Consider the following 17,863-nt stretch of genomic DNA (forward strand, 5'->3'; position numbering starts at 1 on the left):
TTCCTCATTTGTGAACTGGCTACAGAGTGCTAAATTTGGATGGATTCCATATCTTGTTTTTTCTATCAAAACTTCCTTTATCTCCTTAAGTAATTGCTAATGTTTTAGTTTCTTAAAAATGTTTGCTGTGGCTGCTACCTGTTTTCAGTAACCTGTTGTAAAAAGATTATTTGCTGACTTGAAGCCTCAGTTACTACATGCAGAGATTTGCATTTAATGAGTTAAGATTCCTTTAGCAAAACATCTTTCAAGCTGAATTTGAAATGCAAGTCTTGAATTGGTCCAGATGTGTGTTATGATTGGAATGAAAAAAGGTCAATATTTCTGAGCTGAGGAGATAGAAGTGGCACACTTCCAATTGGCATATTCCCACAGCCTACTTTTATTGCTGTATCATTCAGTTGTCAGGCTCCTAATCTCCTGAATCTCCTCCATAAACCTTGTATCTTTCTTCTCTTTTAAAGCTTGTTTGACTAAGTGTTTCATTTCCAATCATAACATGTACTTAAAGGGCTCCATAGCAGATTTTACTCCGTGAAGCGCTGTGGGAAATTTTTACTAAAAGATACATATTGAAATTATAAATGAGAAGACAGTAGCATATCATTGCAAAACTCACCAAAATGTTATGCTCCATCAATTATAAGGGAATGAGGTGGAGTAAAAAAAAACATATTTAATTTTTGAACAAGCCTTCTGTTGATGGATCCTCTAAGTTGCAGATCACAACACAACATGGAATAAAATGAAATGAACGCTTGGTTGGTGTATTTTTCTGTTTTAACTAATCAGAATCAGGTTTATTATCACCGGCATGTGACGTGAAATTTGTTAACTTAGCAGCAGCAGTTCAGTGCAATGCATAATCTAGCAGAGAGAGAAAAAATAATACTAATAAATAAAATAAGACATAATAAATATACAAGTAAATCAATTACGTATATCGAATAGATTATTAAAAAAATGCAAAAACAAAAATACTGTATATTTTTGAAAAAGTGAGGTAGTGTCCAAAGCTTCAAAGTCCATTCGGGAATCTGATGGCAGAGGGGAATCATTACAAATGAAATAGAAATTTAGGAGGGAAATTGATAGGCCACCTGGTATATGGGTGGTGAAAGTTAAGAACGACACTGTCTGTAAGGTGTTTGTACGTTCTTCCCTTGACCTTATGGATTTTTTCCAAGTGCTCCGGTTTCCTCCTGCAGTCCAAAGATGTACTGATTGGAAGGTTAATTGGTCAGTGTAAGTTGCCCTGTGATTAGGCTAATGTTAAACAGGGGGGTGTTATATCTCTGGTCCATGCTATATCTCTAAAATAAAATAAAATTAAAAAAAAACACAAACATCTGGAACAGACAAATGTTCTGAAGTTTCTTATTGATGCTTATAGAGATTTGACAATTGAAATGATGTATTTTTAGAAATTATAGCTGGAACACAAAAAAGACAGAGAACTTTGGCCTGTGGTGACAAATACTTCAAAGATGTTATCTTTAATATTCCAAAGGATTTATGACTGATAATCAAAGATACTGAGCTGACTTGATGATTGTTTACTCAATGGTACACTTAAACTTAGAACTTTTTTATTCCCTCCAAGAGAAAAGTCAGACTTGAATGCAGGTGTAAAAGTTCAAAGCACATTTTATTATCAAAGTACGTATATATGAAAGTGACTTTTGAGTGTGCAATATCTTAAAGAAAACATGTCACCAAAATCGTCCCTAATCACAGTGAGCAAAAGGTATACAGAAAATTTGAGCCTGAGAATGAGTGTCCGTAATGAGCTTCAGTGCTTTGTTTCTCAACTGCCAGTGATGTTGCTGTTGTATAATATTGTGGAACAATAACAAGATCATTGTTAAATCAGTAATGCAGCAAACTTATATAGTAAACAGTTAACATGATATTATTTGTTATAACCAGCTGTGGAGTTTGGGAGGGAAATAGCTTGGGAGTTTTGAGTTTGAGCATTATTCACTGAAGAATTATGAGGAGCAATTAAAATATAATGTGCTGGTTAAAATGGGGTATTTTAATAATGGAATTAAAGGTGACAAATAGAAAAAAAAAACTTGAAACTTAAAATAATGGAAAAACTCAGGTGAGGCAGCATCCTGATCTGACATGAGTTTTTCCATTATTTTCCGTTTTAACAAAGGTTGCACACTAGAAATGTTGGCTATAATCTTTTCCTCAAATGCTGCCTAACCTGAAGATTTGCCTACCCTCCAATATTTGTTTTTTGTTTCAGGTTTCCAGCACTGCAGTGTCTTTGATGTTCAGTTCTTTGCATTTCATTGCCATCTTTTGTAGAAAGTTTTTTTTCTGCTTTTCTGCATAAGCTAGTAAATTGAAGTAATTTATGCTGTTCACTTAAGCAAAGATATGAATAAGTGAAAACTATCACTTTGGGATAGAAAAGAATGAGTTAAGCTGCACCCCAGAATGTATTGATTTCCCCTTTTTTCCCTAAGTCATTTTCACACATGGCATCACACGAGCAGCCAATATTTTTCTGGAGGCATGGGTCCTTATTTTGTAGCTGGTATTTTCAACAGTGATTTGTAATGTACAGTTGCATGAAAAAATTTGTGAACTCGTTGCAGTTACCTGGTTTTCTGTATTAATTACTCATAAAATGTGGTCTGATCTTTATCTAAGTCACAATTATAGAGAAACACAATCTGCCCAAACTAGTAACACAAACAATTCTACTACTTCTCGTTGTTACTGGGTACACCATTTAAACAATCACAGTCTAGGTTCAAAAAAGTATGTGAACTTCTGGGGTAATGTTTTCTAGCAAATGTTTACATACTTTTTCCAACAAATACATGTAATATTGGATCATTTTTCTCAATAAATGAACAAGTATAATGTTTTTTGTTTTATTTAATTGGGTTCTCTTTTTATCTAGTTTTATGGCTTGTGTGAAGATCTAATCACATTTAAGTCATATTTATGCAGAAATGGGGAAAATTCTTAAATTAAGATGTCTAGTTTATGTGGAAGCAAAACTGGTCCTAGACTAATACTATTAACTTACTGGGAGTGTGCTGGTAACCTTGTTTCAAGATTCCAATGTAAGAATATCTTAACATCCTGCCAGTTTTGTGTTGTTTGAAAATAATATTGTGAAACTGGGAGTGTAATTTTTCATTGTTCTTCATAGAAACAGTACTAACGTATTCCTTCATTGACAGGACAGCAGTTAACTATGGAATAATGGAAGTTACGGAGAGATTAAGTCAATATTTAATTTTAAAAAATGTGTCTTGGGGTGAATGGTAATAACTAGTGGGCTTAAAGGGGTCCCTAGGAGGAATTTCATCACTTTTAGGTAGAATTCTTAATTAGAGACATTGATTCACAATTCTACTCATGGCCTTGAATTCTTGAAGGTTGAGGAAAAGATTTTGACTGATACTTGGTTTAAGCAGAAACCACCACCTATCTTTTCTGATGTGCAGTGATCCACGAGGCAGTGGATGAGGAACTGGGAAGTTGGATAGTTTGAAATCTTTTTTCTCAGCTAGGGTGGATTTGATGGGCTGAATACTGTTTCTTTGCTGTAAAATTTCAAGGTTTTACTGTTAAAGAGGTGTGTGGTCACCGTAGGATTTAAATTGATTATAACTGTTGGCACGTGAAGATTCTTGAAGCTAGGATATCTTGGTTTTTCAACAAGAAATATAAATTGGTGCATTTTTTAAGATTGAGGCTATGTATGTTGCGAACTATCTGTCTACATGATGCGCAAGCTGATATGATATGGAGAGCAAGCTACATGATATGGAGAGCCAGCTGTTGCCCATGCAGCTGATGAATCCAAAGGGACAGCGGAGATCAATATAGTTTGGTACCAGAGGCATCACACAAGTTGCCAGTCAATGTTGAACTCAATATAACACTGCCCTAGCAACTGCAGGTCTGGAATTTTCCTCAGGATTTGCTCCTGAAGCCTTCCCCGTGAGTGGGTATAGCTGCAAGGCAGTGGAGGTTTGAGATCAGTTTTCCTTCTAGATGAGCTACCAACCATAGCTGATGAGCCCTGTTTGCCTGAAGTGACTGGTTTTAAATCGCCAGTAACCCACCTTTGCCTCTTCTCCTGTCAATAGAAATGGTTCCACCGGGCTTAGTAGTTAAGCCACACATGAAGGCCAGGAGCTGGACTTGGTTGTCGGAGACTATTTTAGACGCATGTCATTGGGAGCATTTAATAGGTAGTGGGAGCTTACCCCCAGTACCTCCCCTGGCTATGACAACCCTGAGGAACCTTTTTTTTAAGATAACAGCAGTCAAAATGAATATTGGTGGCATGTGATACTGCAAAATTCCACTAAGATTTATTCTGTTAGTTTTCACTGGTTTGATAATTTATATTGGTAATGAAGTGGATTTGGACAGATTTAGGCAGGACTAATTCAAACAAGTGTGTGTTGCATATATATTTTTTATTTCTGTTATCTGTGGAAGTGAATGTACTGCACTGCAAAGATACTTGTTAATATAAATTTGGATCTTGAGAATCTATGTCAGTTTTATTATCACTGGCATGTGTTGTGAAATTTATTAACTTGCAGCAGCAGTTCAATGCAATACATAACATAGAAGTATAAAATAAAATAATAATTAAGTAAATCAATAGAACATAGTGATGCCTCAAAGGAATGATTGTAACAACTGGAGTTCTGTGTGTGAACTTAATCCTATAAACATGCTTCCACTTATTTCTCAGCGCATCTTCCTCTCACATGGATTGGTTCTGGAGCATCCATTTCAAAAATTGTCTAGTAGTTGATTTTGCAGATAGTAATTGCCCATAGGTGACCAGCAATTACTTTGGTTTTCTCTATCTGAACTAATTCTTCCATAGTAATGTACTTACCCATTTTTTTCAACTCAATTAACAGGGCAGATTCAGCTTCCTTCTGCCTCAGCTTCTTTGCTGCACTTAAAACTTCCCTTTTCTGGTTAACGAATCACTGAGGGCATCAATAAAATTGATACTAAATTGTGAATTTCTATCATTTTAAAAAAAACAAGTAAATTGCAAATAAAAACATAGATCCAACATTAATTCTAGTGATAGAATAGAAATAGTTAATATTTGTTAATGACCTTGACTACTTTTTTGTTGTGCAAGTTGATTGATCATAATTCTAGCCTGTCAAGGAACCTATTGCCTCTGAATTTTTGACTCAAAAGGACGTAATTTCGACCATTGTTCCTTGCTAGCTCTTTGAAACAGCTATCTAGTTCTTTAATTTTTCCTTTTCTCAATCTTAATTTTGATCAGTGTTTTGCAAACAAGTTTTCATTAAAAAATAATTGAGTGATTATTATATATATTATTCAATTTTATGAGTTATGGTTTTTATTGCTAACATTTCACAATGTGGTAATTAAATACTTAGCAATATTTGATATAGTAAAGCATTTGAAAAGGTCCCTGAAGGTAAACAGGTCCAGTAAATTATGTTAAATGAAATTTATGGTGAGTTGTTAAAATGGATCCAAAATTGGGTTTATCATAGAAGTAGCAGCACAAGTTGATAAGGCTGTAAAGAAGGTCAGTGAGCCCCTGATGGAGAAAGGAAATGCTTCAACGATGACATCAAAAAAAGCCTGAAGAAATTCGACATTACATCTAATAGATGCATCTGGAGGAAATCTGTTTAAAAACAGCTGTGCTAGCTACATGAAAGTAACCTCCGATGTGCTGCAAAGAACAATCGGGAGCTGCGAAAGGAGAGAATGAGCAGCCAAAAGAACCAACCACTAAGCACAGCCACCACTTACTCATATCTACACTGCATCAGAACATGTGGGTCCCAGATCAACCTCTACAGCCACCTGAAGACCAATTGATAGATAACCCCTTAGGAGAACCCCATACTTGACTCGTGTGATCATTACAATAACAACAGCAACAAAGAAGGCAAATGACATACTAGCCTTCATAGGAAGTCATGTTACAGCTGTATAAAACTTTTTATCAGGCTACACCTTGAACACCTTCAAAACTGTGTTCATTTCTGGTCACCACACCACAAGAAGGACGTGGAAGCTTTAGAAAAGGGTGCAGAAGGGACTTACCAAGATGTTGCCTGGATTGGAGGAATAAACAGAGGATGCACAAACTTGGATTTTCACTGGAGCATCGGAGGCTGAGGGGCGACCTTGTATATGGTACTTTTCCCCAAAATGGAAATATCAGATACTAGGAGAAATGCAAGGCAAGTGTTTTTTTTAAATAGTATGGTAGGAGCCTGAAACATGCTGCCACAGAAGGTGATAGAGAAGCAGATAGGATAGAAACATTTAAGAAGCAGTTAGACACGTGCATAAACAGGCAGGGAATAGAGGGATAACGCAGATGTGCAGTGAGTTGTGATTGGTTCAGATTAGGTCGTGATCAGCACAAAGTTGGTGGACTGAAGAGCCTATACATGTGCTGTACTATACAACGTTCATGTTGATTGATGTTACAGAAGATGAGGTTCAGGCGAAACGGTGTCTGTGAACAATGAGAGGTTTTATATAAAGTTGACTAAGATTAGTGTTATTTTTGCACATAGAGACTGATTATGTGATGTAATTACCCAGTTATGTAGAATTTTGTGCTACATAACTAGGTAGATACATCTAAAGGATCATAGGGGACGAGTACTGCTTGCATTTTTCTTTTGTGCTGGTAAGACATTTGTGTTAAGTTTTGCTACGTGTTTGCATATCATAGAAGAATTCAGACATTACCTAAGCCATTTAAAGAGAAGAAAGAAGAATAGTATCTGTGTTTGTTGTGAAATGAAGATGAGATCAGGAGAGAGTTGGCGCTCTCCATAATGTGGAAATTACTAAAAAGAATTTACGAGTAAGGTTAACAATATTTTTGATTGAACCAGACAAATAAAATTGGGATTAGCCCACCAAATAAAGTTCCTTGAGTGACACCTCATTCCCATATTTGTGTTTGTAACTGATGCATTTAATAATAGTGAGCAAAATTGAACAAGCAGGAAATGATCCATTGCAATTTTCTTCTGGAGCAGAATGAAGTTCACAATGGGCTTTGTGTCCTGTATTTTCGTTCCTGCCAGGTTTGGATAAAAAAATGACAGTTTTATTATTGCAATTCTTTTGGAGCTATTTTGATCCAAGTACAGGAATTGGGAAATCATACAGAAACACATGCTGGAATTCTAAAATAAAAGCAGAAATTGGCAGATCTCAGCAGCTCAGACAGTTTCAGAGGAGAGAGAAATGGAGTTAATGTATCAGATCAAAGATCTTTTATCAGAACTAGAAAAGTGAGCAAACAAGCATGATTTAATGTAACGAGGATGTTGCCTGGATTGCGGAGCATGCCTTCTGAAAACAGGTTGAGTAAACTCGGCCTTTTCTCCTTGGAGCGATGGAGAATGAGAGGTGACCTGATAGAGGTGTATAAGATAATGAGAGGCATTGATTGTGTGGATAGTCAGAGGCTTTTTCCCAGGGCTGAAATGGTTGCCACAAGAGGACACAGGTTTAAGGTGCTGGGGAGTAGGTACAGAGGAGATGTCAGGGGTAAGTTTTTTACTCAGTGGTGAATGCCAGCAGCCTATTCCACGCAACGGTGGTGGAGGTGGATGCGATAGGGCCTTTTAAGAGACTTTTGGATAGGTACATGGAGCTTAGAAAAATAGAGGGCTATGGGTAATCTTAGTAATTTCTAAGATAGGGACATGTTCGGCACAATTTTGTGGGCCGAAGGGTCTGTATTGTGCTTTAGGTTTTCAATGTTTCTGTGAGTCTGCCATATCATGAGCTAAAATCTACTGGGTTGCAGCAAGGCACCAGAAGTCTTACTGGAGCACACCATATGGTGACTATATTCTGCTTTGAATAATGAGCCTTGTTGTGCATCCTGCTATTCCTTGGTTCCTCATTGCACCTTGCTCCTGTTTGCTAGTTTAGGCTGCACAAGGAAATGCTTTCTACCAGTCTGAGAATGAGCTGACTTATTTCACTGATAATTCAAACAATGGTGGCACGCAATGCTATGATAGAATTACTTAAACAGTGCAACACTGAAGGAAGTCATCTCTCCTATCATATCGATGCCACTTGAGTTAGATCTCCCCACCTAATTCAGTCTTCCAGCATCTTGTCCCTTGTCCTGTGGGTCATGGAACTTAATACATGCATCCAAATACTGTAAAAATTGTGGAAGTTTCTAATTCTTTTTTTAAAATTTTTATTGAAGGAATGACACAATACAGAATATATAATGGATTACATTTTCCTCCATTTCGCTTTAGTATTGTACCCCCAAAGCAAACCTCCCCCCACCCACCCGCCCCGAACATTTCATGGCAGCTAATATATTTACAACACAACAATTCACAAATACAAGTACGGACATTTCACAACCACACCCCCACACTACTTCAAGACGACGGCTCACACGCATCTGCAACATGTCAGAAAAAGTTTCTAATTCTGCCATCGCTTTGCATATTGAGTTCCAGATCTCTGGCACCATCTGGCTGAAAAAAGGATTTCTTTATAATTTCTGTAATCCTATTACTTTAAATCTTTGTCACATAGTTTCTGGCTTATCTGTTCAACTTGCTCTATGAAAAAGGATCTAGTACTTTCCCGGCGTATATGATGAGTAAACTCTTTTCAGGCTTCCAGCCGAGTACAAGTATCGAATATAACTGACGGTTTGATAGCAAACTCTGCCATGTTCATCATGATGCCTGGACATATCTAGTCCAGCGTTATTTGTACTCTATCCTGATTGGTACGTCCTCATCCAATCAGGTTTCCGTTATCCCACCTTGTTTACAATTGAATTCCAGTTCTTTCTTAGAGCAAGATCGTCATCTTTGTTAAAAGACTTTATGAACCTCCATAATTTCTGACATCTTTAAGTCTCCGCTCCACTTCATAGAACAACTCAGCATATCTGTCCTGATGAAGGGTTTTGGCCAGAAATGTCGACTGTACACTTTTCCATTGATGCTGCCCGGCCTGCTGAGTTTCTCCAGCATTTCATGTGTGTCAGCATATCTAATCTTACTATAATCCAGGTCTTGGCTCAAAATGTCAACTGTTTATTCATTTTCATGGATGCTGCTGAGTTCTGCCAGTGTTTTGTGTGTGTTGCTCTGTATTATTTTCAGATATCCTATCTACATCCTCCCGAGTGTAATTGTCTTTTTCATCAGAGCCGTGGGATTTTGTATTATTTATTTAGAGATACAGTGAGGAGCAGGTCGTTCTGGCCTAATGAGCCACACTACTCAGCAACCCACCTACTTAGCCCTGGCCTAATCACAGGACAGTTTACAATGATCTATTAACCTATTAACTGGGATATCTTTGGACTGTGGGAGGAAACCCACACACTCATATTGTGAACGTGTAATCTCTCCATTACAGACAGTGCCAGAATTGAACTTTAAATGCCCCAAGTTGTAATAGTATCATGCTAACTGCCACAAATAATTATCTCCTGTATAAATGTATTGAGTAAAGGTTTTTGGCCAGCTGATCAAAATATACCCAGTTCACAATATCCCCATTGAGTTACTATGCGCAGATCTACGTACACATGATGCTGACTCCAAGCACCATCTCAATATCTTTCCCCCCAGCAAATATATCTTAAAACTTAAATACTGAGTGTCCTGACAAAGAATCTGAGTCTGAAATGTTGACTGTTCTTTTCTCTCTGTGGATGCTGCCTGACTTACTGAGTTCCTCTAACATTTTGTGTGTGTTACTCTGGATTTCCAGCATTTGTAGAATCTCTGTTACTGAGTATCCAATCATTGTCTGTATAAATATGGTGATTGGGTTTCTGTCCATTTGTTTAAATGGTTTTCACTTCATGCTGGTCTGATACATACATAGCTGTCTTCATTTACACAGCTCAAACCATGTGATTTCAAAAATTATAAATGCTTGAGTGGAAGTAGTTTTTGGCTGATATGATTTCCTTTCACATACTTAAAAATCTTAATATGTTTAGTAATGTTTATAAATTTTTTTAAATGATGGATAAAATCTAAGTTCCTATGTTGTATTGGGTTCAAAGGATGAAATCTTTTAAATCTATGCAATCTTAGTTAATCTGTGAGAAATCCATGTCCATCTACTTCACAAATAATGAAGATATTGTGTAGTACTTTTTGGGGAGTCAGGAATGTAAATGTGGGTGCTTTGCCGAAACATACTTTGCTGTTGGATTTTGTTTATGCAGAGTTCTATACAAAGGCTCAGGCATAATTTTGTTTATTTAAGGAGAAGTTCTGTTGCATTCGCAAGTACAGCTTTTTGTAAACTGGATGCTCCCTTTACATATTTATTTTAAAACAAATTTGTCTTGATTGTCATTTTTGCTTTTTCCAAGCATTTTTAACAAGCCTTTATGAAGAAAAATAATTTTAGGATGTATATTGCATATGTTTCTCTGACATTAAATGTACCTATTGAAAACAAAGTGGGATCATGGAGTTACACAGCACAGAAATGGGTACTTCGGTTTAAATTAGCTACCTGAGCTAGTTCCATTTCCCAGGTTTGACCCATATCCCTCTAGATGTTTCCATTCTATGTACATACCGTGCATTATCTTAGGCACATGTAGTTTATATAGACTTTTGCACATACTGTATTAATTCTATGTATTACACCGTACTGCTGCTGCAACAAAAGAACAAATTTCATGACGTGAGTGATGATAAACATGATTCTGATAATGGGTCTCGATTGGAGACTCAGTGCAAAGAGTCAAGGAGAGGGAATCATAGATAGGAAATGGTGAAGAGAGAGGAGAGGGAGCAGGAAGCACCAGTGACATTTTGGAATGATCAATAAACCAATTCTTTGGAATCAAATGACCTTGCCTGGTGCTATATATATATTTATTCATTCATTCACCCTTGGAAGTTTTCATGTTTTACTGTTTTGCAACAGTGATTCACAGTGGTTTTAGTTGGCTTTTTTGACACTGATCAACAGAAAAAGACTTTTGTGTCAAAGTGAAAACAGATCTCTACAAAATGATCTAAATTAATTACAAATATAAAACACAAAATAATTAATTGCATAATTGCTCTCCCCCTTCAAGTCAGTATTTAGTGGATGCATCTTTGGCAGCAATTACAGCCTCGAGTTTGTGTGGATAGGTCTCTATCAGCTTTGCACATCTGGGCACTGCAATTTTTCCCCATTTTTTACAGAACTGCTTAAGCTTTGTCAGATTGCATGAGGATCGTGAGTGAACAGCCCTTTTCAAGTCCAGCCACAAATTCTCAATTGGATTGAGGTCTGAAACCTGACTTAGCCACTCCAGGACATTAACTTTGTTGTTGTTAAGCCATTCCTGTGTAGCCTTGTGCTTAGGGTTACTGCCTTGCTGGAAAACAAATCTTTTCTCAAGTGGCAATTCTCTTGCAAACTGCATCAGGTTTCCTCCAGGATTTCCCTGTATTCATTTTTCCCTCTACCTTCACAAGCCTTCCAGGGCCTGCTGCAGTGAAGCGTCCCCACCGCATGATGCATCATCACCATGCTTCACGGTAGGGACGGTGTGTTTTTGATGATGTGCAGTGTTTGGTTTACACCAAACATGGCATTTAGTCTGATGGCTAAGAAGCTCAATTTTGGTTTCATCAGACCATAGAACCTTCCAGCTGACTTCAGAGTCTCCCACATGCCTTCTGGCAAACTAGCCGAGATGTCATGTGAGTTTTTTTTTAACAGTGGCCTTCTCTTTGTCATTTTCCCATAAATCTGTGACTGGTGAAGCACCCAGGCAACAGTTGTATGCGCAGTCACTCCCATCTCGGCCACTGAAGCTTGTAACTCCTCCAGAATTGTCATAGGTCTCTTGGTGGTCTCCCTCACTAGTCCCCTTCTTGCATGGTCACTCAGTTTTTGAGGATGGTCTGCTCTAGGCAGATTTACAGCTGTGCCATATTCTTTCCATTTCTTGATGATTGACTTAACTGTACTCCAAGGGACATTCAGTGACTTAGAAATGTTCTTGTATCCATCTCCTGACCTGAGCTTTTCAATAACCTTTTCGCGGAGTTGCTTGGAGTGTTCTTTTGTCTTCATGGTGTAGTTTTTTGCCAGGATGCTGACTCACCAGTAGTTGAACCTTCCAGATAGAGGTATATTTTCACTACAATCAAGTCAAATACCTTGACTGCACACAGGTCTCCAAAGTTAGATATCCATTTAACTAATTATGTTGCTTCTAAAACCACTGCACCAGTGATGATTTGGTGTGTGATATTAAAGGGGGGGGGTGAATATATATGCAATCAATTATTTTGTGTTTTGTATTTGTTATTAATTTAGATCACTTTGTAGAGATCTGTTTTCACCTTGAAGCAGAAGAGTCCTTTTTTGTTGATCAGTGTTTTTTTTTAAAGGCAGATTAAATCCTCAGTGATTCAGTGTTGTAAAACTTGAAAACTTAAGGGGTGGGATTAATTTTTCTTATAGGCACTGTATACCCAGCACCGTGTGTGTGTGTTGTGTTTTTTAAATTAATTAATTAATTATTGATTTATTTATTGATTTATTGAGCTAGCTAGCGGATTCCCAACCTGGGGTCCATGGACCCCTTGCTTAACGATATTGGTCCATAGCATAAAAAAGGTTGGAAACTCCTGATTTAGAGAGGCAGCACAGTAATAAGCCCTTCCACCTTAACTAGCCTGCTGCACCAAATTACATCCATGTGACCAAATAACTATTATCCCGTACATCTCCAGAACGTGGGAGGAAACCAAAGCATCTGGAAGAAACCCACATGGTCAGAGGGAGCTCCTTACAGACAATAGCATAACTATCCCCGAGTCACTGGAGCTGTTAAAGAAATGCTAACCACTAAGGCACCACGCCACCCCCCAGCTGACCTTTATGTCACTCTTAAATTTTCTCCCTCTCGGCATAGACTCGTGCCTCTATAGTTTTAGATTTCCTTACCCTGGAAAAGGGACTCTTTGCCTTATTTTATATTATTTTATTTAGAGATACACCATGGAATAGGCCCTTCTGGCCCTTTTGAGCTACTTCACCTAGCGACCTTGACCGTCCCAATTTAACCCAAACCTATTCACAAGGCAATTTACAATGACGAATTAACCTACTCAGTATGTCTTTGTAGTGTGGGAGGAAACCAGAGAACCCAGGGAAAACCCATATATTCCACGGGGAGGATGTATGGAGACTCCTTAAGAGAAAGCTGTGATTGAACTTCAAACTCCACTACGCTCTATGCTACAGTGGCGCCAATCTAGTCCCATGATTTTCTATTCCTTTTATAAGCTCAGCCCTCAGCCCCTGGCTTAAAAAAAACCCAGGCCTCTCTTGTCTCCCCTTATTACATAAGACCTCCAGTCTCAGCAACATAGTTGTGAATCTTTTCTGCATATCCTTTCCAGCTTAATGTGATCTTTACTAGATGACCAGGACTGAACACGGTTTTCCACGTGTTCTTGTCAGCATCTTGTGCAGTTGTAAATTGACATCCCAACTCTTGTACTCAGTGCCCTGACTAATGAAGTTGAGAGTGCTAAAGGCCATCTTCACCATTCTATTAATGTGTGGTACCACTTTCAGGGGGTGAGCAGTGGGGCTTGCATGTCTTTTTCATCCTTAAATACTAGGATATTTTAACCCAACAGTATTTTTAAAAAAATTTATCTTGATTTTCAAATGATATGTTTAAGACTCTTTCAACCTCTAGCTTGGTTATACTTGATTATTCAGTCTTCACACTGCTCTGAGAAAGAGAATCCCAAAGGTTAGTAATCTGGGTGAAGAAATTTCATCTCAGCTCTGTCCTTTGCTTTGAGACTGGCCCCAGTTCTAGTCTTCTCACCCTGTCAGGTTTCTTATGAATTTTGTATGCTTCAGTGGCATCTCATTCGTCTTTGGCCACTACCTAATCCCATTCAGCAGAATGATACTTCCTTGCCAAGAGGCAGACTTAAATATGCCCGTCCTTGAATAAGAGCCTTTTTTCCAATGACCTTAACCATGACGGCCAAGATATTCAGGTGAACCATTACCCAGGTGAGTGATGCTCGCAATCAGAAATTTGTACTTGAGCCGTCTAATTTATTTCCTGCATTATTTTAGTGAACTAGTCTCTTGACTCTATAATTATTTTCCCCAGTGCTGTTCAGAAATGTAGTAATCTGCTAATTATGAACCGTACACAGCTTGCTTGCATAAACAGCATCAAACAATTCCTAGATAATACGTAGTTTGTGTAGTTTATGCATTTGGGCAGTTGGAGAAGGATAGTTGAGAGAGTTGATGAGTTATTTGTGTGGTTCTGAACCATTTTTATTTTGTTTTTGGTGTGTTGATGAGTTAAAAAGTGACCCTTCAGTAATACCAGATACATTTGAATCAGCAGTGTTTGGTTTATTTTGGTTTACCTTGTATCTGGTAAAAGGCTTTAGATTCAAAACTAACTTTGGAAGTCATCACTTTGTCAGGCTCTGAACTGATTCAATGATCTTGTGGACTCACTTTCAAGGACACTTTTTGTAACTCGTGTTTTTATATGCAGAGTTTAACTTTTGTGCGTAGGCTGTTTGTCTTTGTGTACTTTCTTTTTCTAAAATCCTGTTGTATTTCTTTACTGTAAATGCCTGCAAGAAAATAAATCCCAAGCTAATATATGGTAACATACATGTATTTTGTTAATTAACTGTGAACTTTTTGTATATGGTCAAGTTTGTTTGGTGAATGGCTTCTACATTTCAGCAGATTTAACACGGTGCCATTAAGCACTTTTGTTTTTCCCCTCTTCTCAAGGCCTCGGAGCCCGTGGATCCGTTCTTTCGTGAAGATGACGATGATGAAGAGGAAGATGACGAATCTCGCTCTTGGAGACGATAGTGGAGTTCAGAATTTTCATACTATCGCTATGAACTTCTGTGAATTTTTTGTTTAAATATATATACTAATTTTACAGAAACATTTTTATTGTATTTAAATAAAAATGAATTTGCGGCATTTTGGTGAGAAATACAACAAAAAGGCTTGTTACTTTCCTTTCGGTGATTTTAGGATACATGCCCCAAAGGAAGTAAATCACAGAATGATTTAGTGGGAAATGCAGATGAAGTAAGGAAAAACAGAAATGTTCTGCTTTTGCAGAAGTCCTTGTATGAATGTATATTAAAATTGTGTATATACTTTGCCTTTTTTTGATCAAAAGAGCATTTAAACTGTAAGTAAATTTTGATATGTGTCTTCCCCCCCCTTTTTTAAAAAAGAACAACTGAAACATCAAAATCCATCTCAGAGTGAGTTAATAGAAAATATTGAATTCTGCATAGGAAAGAAAAGTCCGGTTGAGTAGTTTAGGACCGACAGTTCGTTATATGATCCTAAACAGCTTGTGTTTTTTTTCCCCTGAGCAATGTTGGTGGGTCTGAAAAATAAAGTATTCATTTGATAAACAACAAAGATACTGTAGAAACAAGATGGCAAATGTTGAAACTGACCTATGTGAATGGTAGCTACATGGCAAGCTATTTTAAAGCTGCAGTAACCCACTGATTTAATTAAAATTTAAATGCTAAACTAGATGTTTTATAAAATTGCTATTTAAGGAATTTTTTTAAAAGAAGTTTCTCAGCATCATCATCATCATTCCATGATTTTGCTATACATAATTTTCCTTTGACTGTGCATTATTAACTTTTTATTATTTTGTTTCTCTATCACAGCTTAAAAATCAGACATGGTAATGCTGCACCATGTTTGATATTGGGTTAATGATGCCAAATAAGGGGACGGTTTCAATCAGGGCCCCTCGAAGCAAGATTGGTATTTATTTTCCAACTTTTTAAAAAAATAAGTTTTTTTTAGAAGTAGGAAATAAACATTGGTTACTAAATAGGTCACTATTAGGAAATATTGCTTTAAATATGTTAAGTTTGCGTAAGACATTATGATCGAGGAATCTCACCCACCAGTTCTGATTTCTATCTTATGAGCTGCTATTAAAAGAGTAATTGTCCACCCATCAATCAAGGTTGAACAGGTCTTGGAGATTAAGATCTGCGGAAGGAAGGAAGGATCTATTCCTCCATACAATATCTGGGCGAGCTATTGAACTTTAACACCTATTGACACTTGCACAAGTAAAATGTCTGTGTTGTGAAGCTTCTTCTAATATGCGGACTAGATTGGCAGTGATATCAGTAATCTACATGCTAATATTTCAAGAAGTTTACAATCAAAATTCATTCCATGACTCTTATTGCACGTATAAACCTCTATTTCAAAATTGGAGCTGGGTATAGGAATTGCAGAGTAAGATACTGAATTTTTGCTGCATTTTCCTTTCCCTAGGATAACTTTCAAAATGCTGTCTCATTTTTTTTTGATAGTTAGATAAATTGCAGAATTAATAGTTCTCAAAGTGATTTAAAAAAATTCTGAATATTTATAGCAAGGCAAAACAAACTGCACGCTACAAGAAGTCATTAAGTACTGTTAATGTTTATAAAAAACTTGAGTTTTAATTTTTTGAAACTAAGATAAAGATACACTTGTAGATACATGTTTAACTGATGCAAAACAATTTACTTTTTGTTTCTGTGGAAATGCAGCTTTAAATAGAACAGAGTCCATAAACATTTGCAGCATTTTCGATTGGGGGGGAAATAGTCTTTGTAAAATGATATTCTGTTACGAGTGGCTGTTAAGGTTTACGAAGTATAATCTTGGTTCAGCCCACCTGAAACTAGAATGTCTATATTGTGGGAGTTTCAAGTTCCTACTGTAAGAATTTTTCTGTTGGAGATCCTGAAACTCCTGATTCAGTAACATCTATGTTCTACGATTTAAAAACAATATAAATGAATGTGACTGCTGCCAGGAAATTTGACCATTAGTTTTGATGACTATTTGCGATGAGGGTTAAACTGGAAACAGTGCCATCTTGTGATTAACGCTGTTACCATCAAGCTTTTGTAATTGTCATAGTCCAATGCTGGTGTATGTAAACTGTGTGACTACATAAATCTCTGCAAAAAGCAGCCAATTGATCCTGATTTTAACAGAGGTAGTCTGCAGGGAAATTCTTCACCAATATCTGTTCATCATCACTACAACATCGTGTAATAACTGAACAGAAGATTCTTGAGGTTGTTGCTGATGACTGTAATTTTACTGTGTTTGAAAATGTAACTGGTATAAGTTATGTGGTCTGGCTAATTTGTCGTAAGTAGCCTTCCTTTCCCTTTCTGTGAATGAACCTATAATGGTTTTAAAAGGAAATTTAAGTTCGGAGCTTAACTTTGGGAGTTAGGTTTAAAATAAAAAGAGCATATTTTTTTTTAAATCCCCAGTATCTACCTAAATGTCACACTTTCTACTGTTTCACTGTAAGATGTATTGCACACTTACATCCATCATTACCATAAAAATAATTACAAAAAAAACTGGAAATCAGATTTATCCTTTGAAGTTAGCTTGGATCAAACTTGGCACTGGTCTTTTGAAACATTAACAAACCTAAATGCTAACTGTTACTTTTTTCTCCTCTCATTTCCATTGCAGGGTTCCAATAACCTTTGTTTGTTTTGTTTTGCTTTCTTTTGACGCCCCTACTTTATCTGGTTTGTCCTTGATGTCTTGTACCATTTAATGTCCTTTGCTGTTCGTTTAGAATACTGTTGTGATGTAGAGCGGGCTGCACTTGTTAATGGGGAAGAATACATAGCATTTACCACCATGAAAAGGGAGAGGGGATAGACGGGACACTATGGCTTGAGGTGGTCACTGTCATGTGATCTTTGAAGGAAAATGCCAT

The 17,863-nt window shown here is 37.1% G+C and overlaps 1 protein-coding gene across 2 annotated transcripts in view; it reads left to right on the forward strand.

The window, feature by feature from the left end:
* The window catches only part of rbm27 (RNA binding motif protein 27), a 130,651-nt gene extending 113,152 nt beyond the window's left edge, over nucleotides 1-17,499 (forward strand). For both annotated transcript variants that reach the window (XM_072264065.1, XM_072264063.1), the window contains one exon: nucleotides 14,851-17,499. In XM_072264065.1, the coding sequence (XP_072120166.1) occupies nucleotides 14,851-14,934 (84 nt within the window). In that variant the 3' untranslated portion in view covers nucleotides 14,935-17,499. The remainder of the gene's footprint in view (nucleotides 1-14,850) is intronic.
* Nucleotides 17,500-17,863: the final 364 nt, after the last annotated feature.

The sequence above is a fragment of the Mobula birostris genome, chromosome 7, assembly GCF_030028105.1.
Source record: "Mobula birostris isolate sMobBir1 chromosome 7, sMobBir1.hap1, whole genome shotgun sequence".
Lineage (NCBI taxonomy): Eukaryota > Metazoa > Chordata > Chondrichthyes > Myliobatiformes > Myliobatidae > Mobula > Mobula birostris.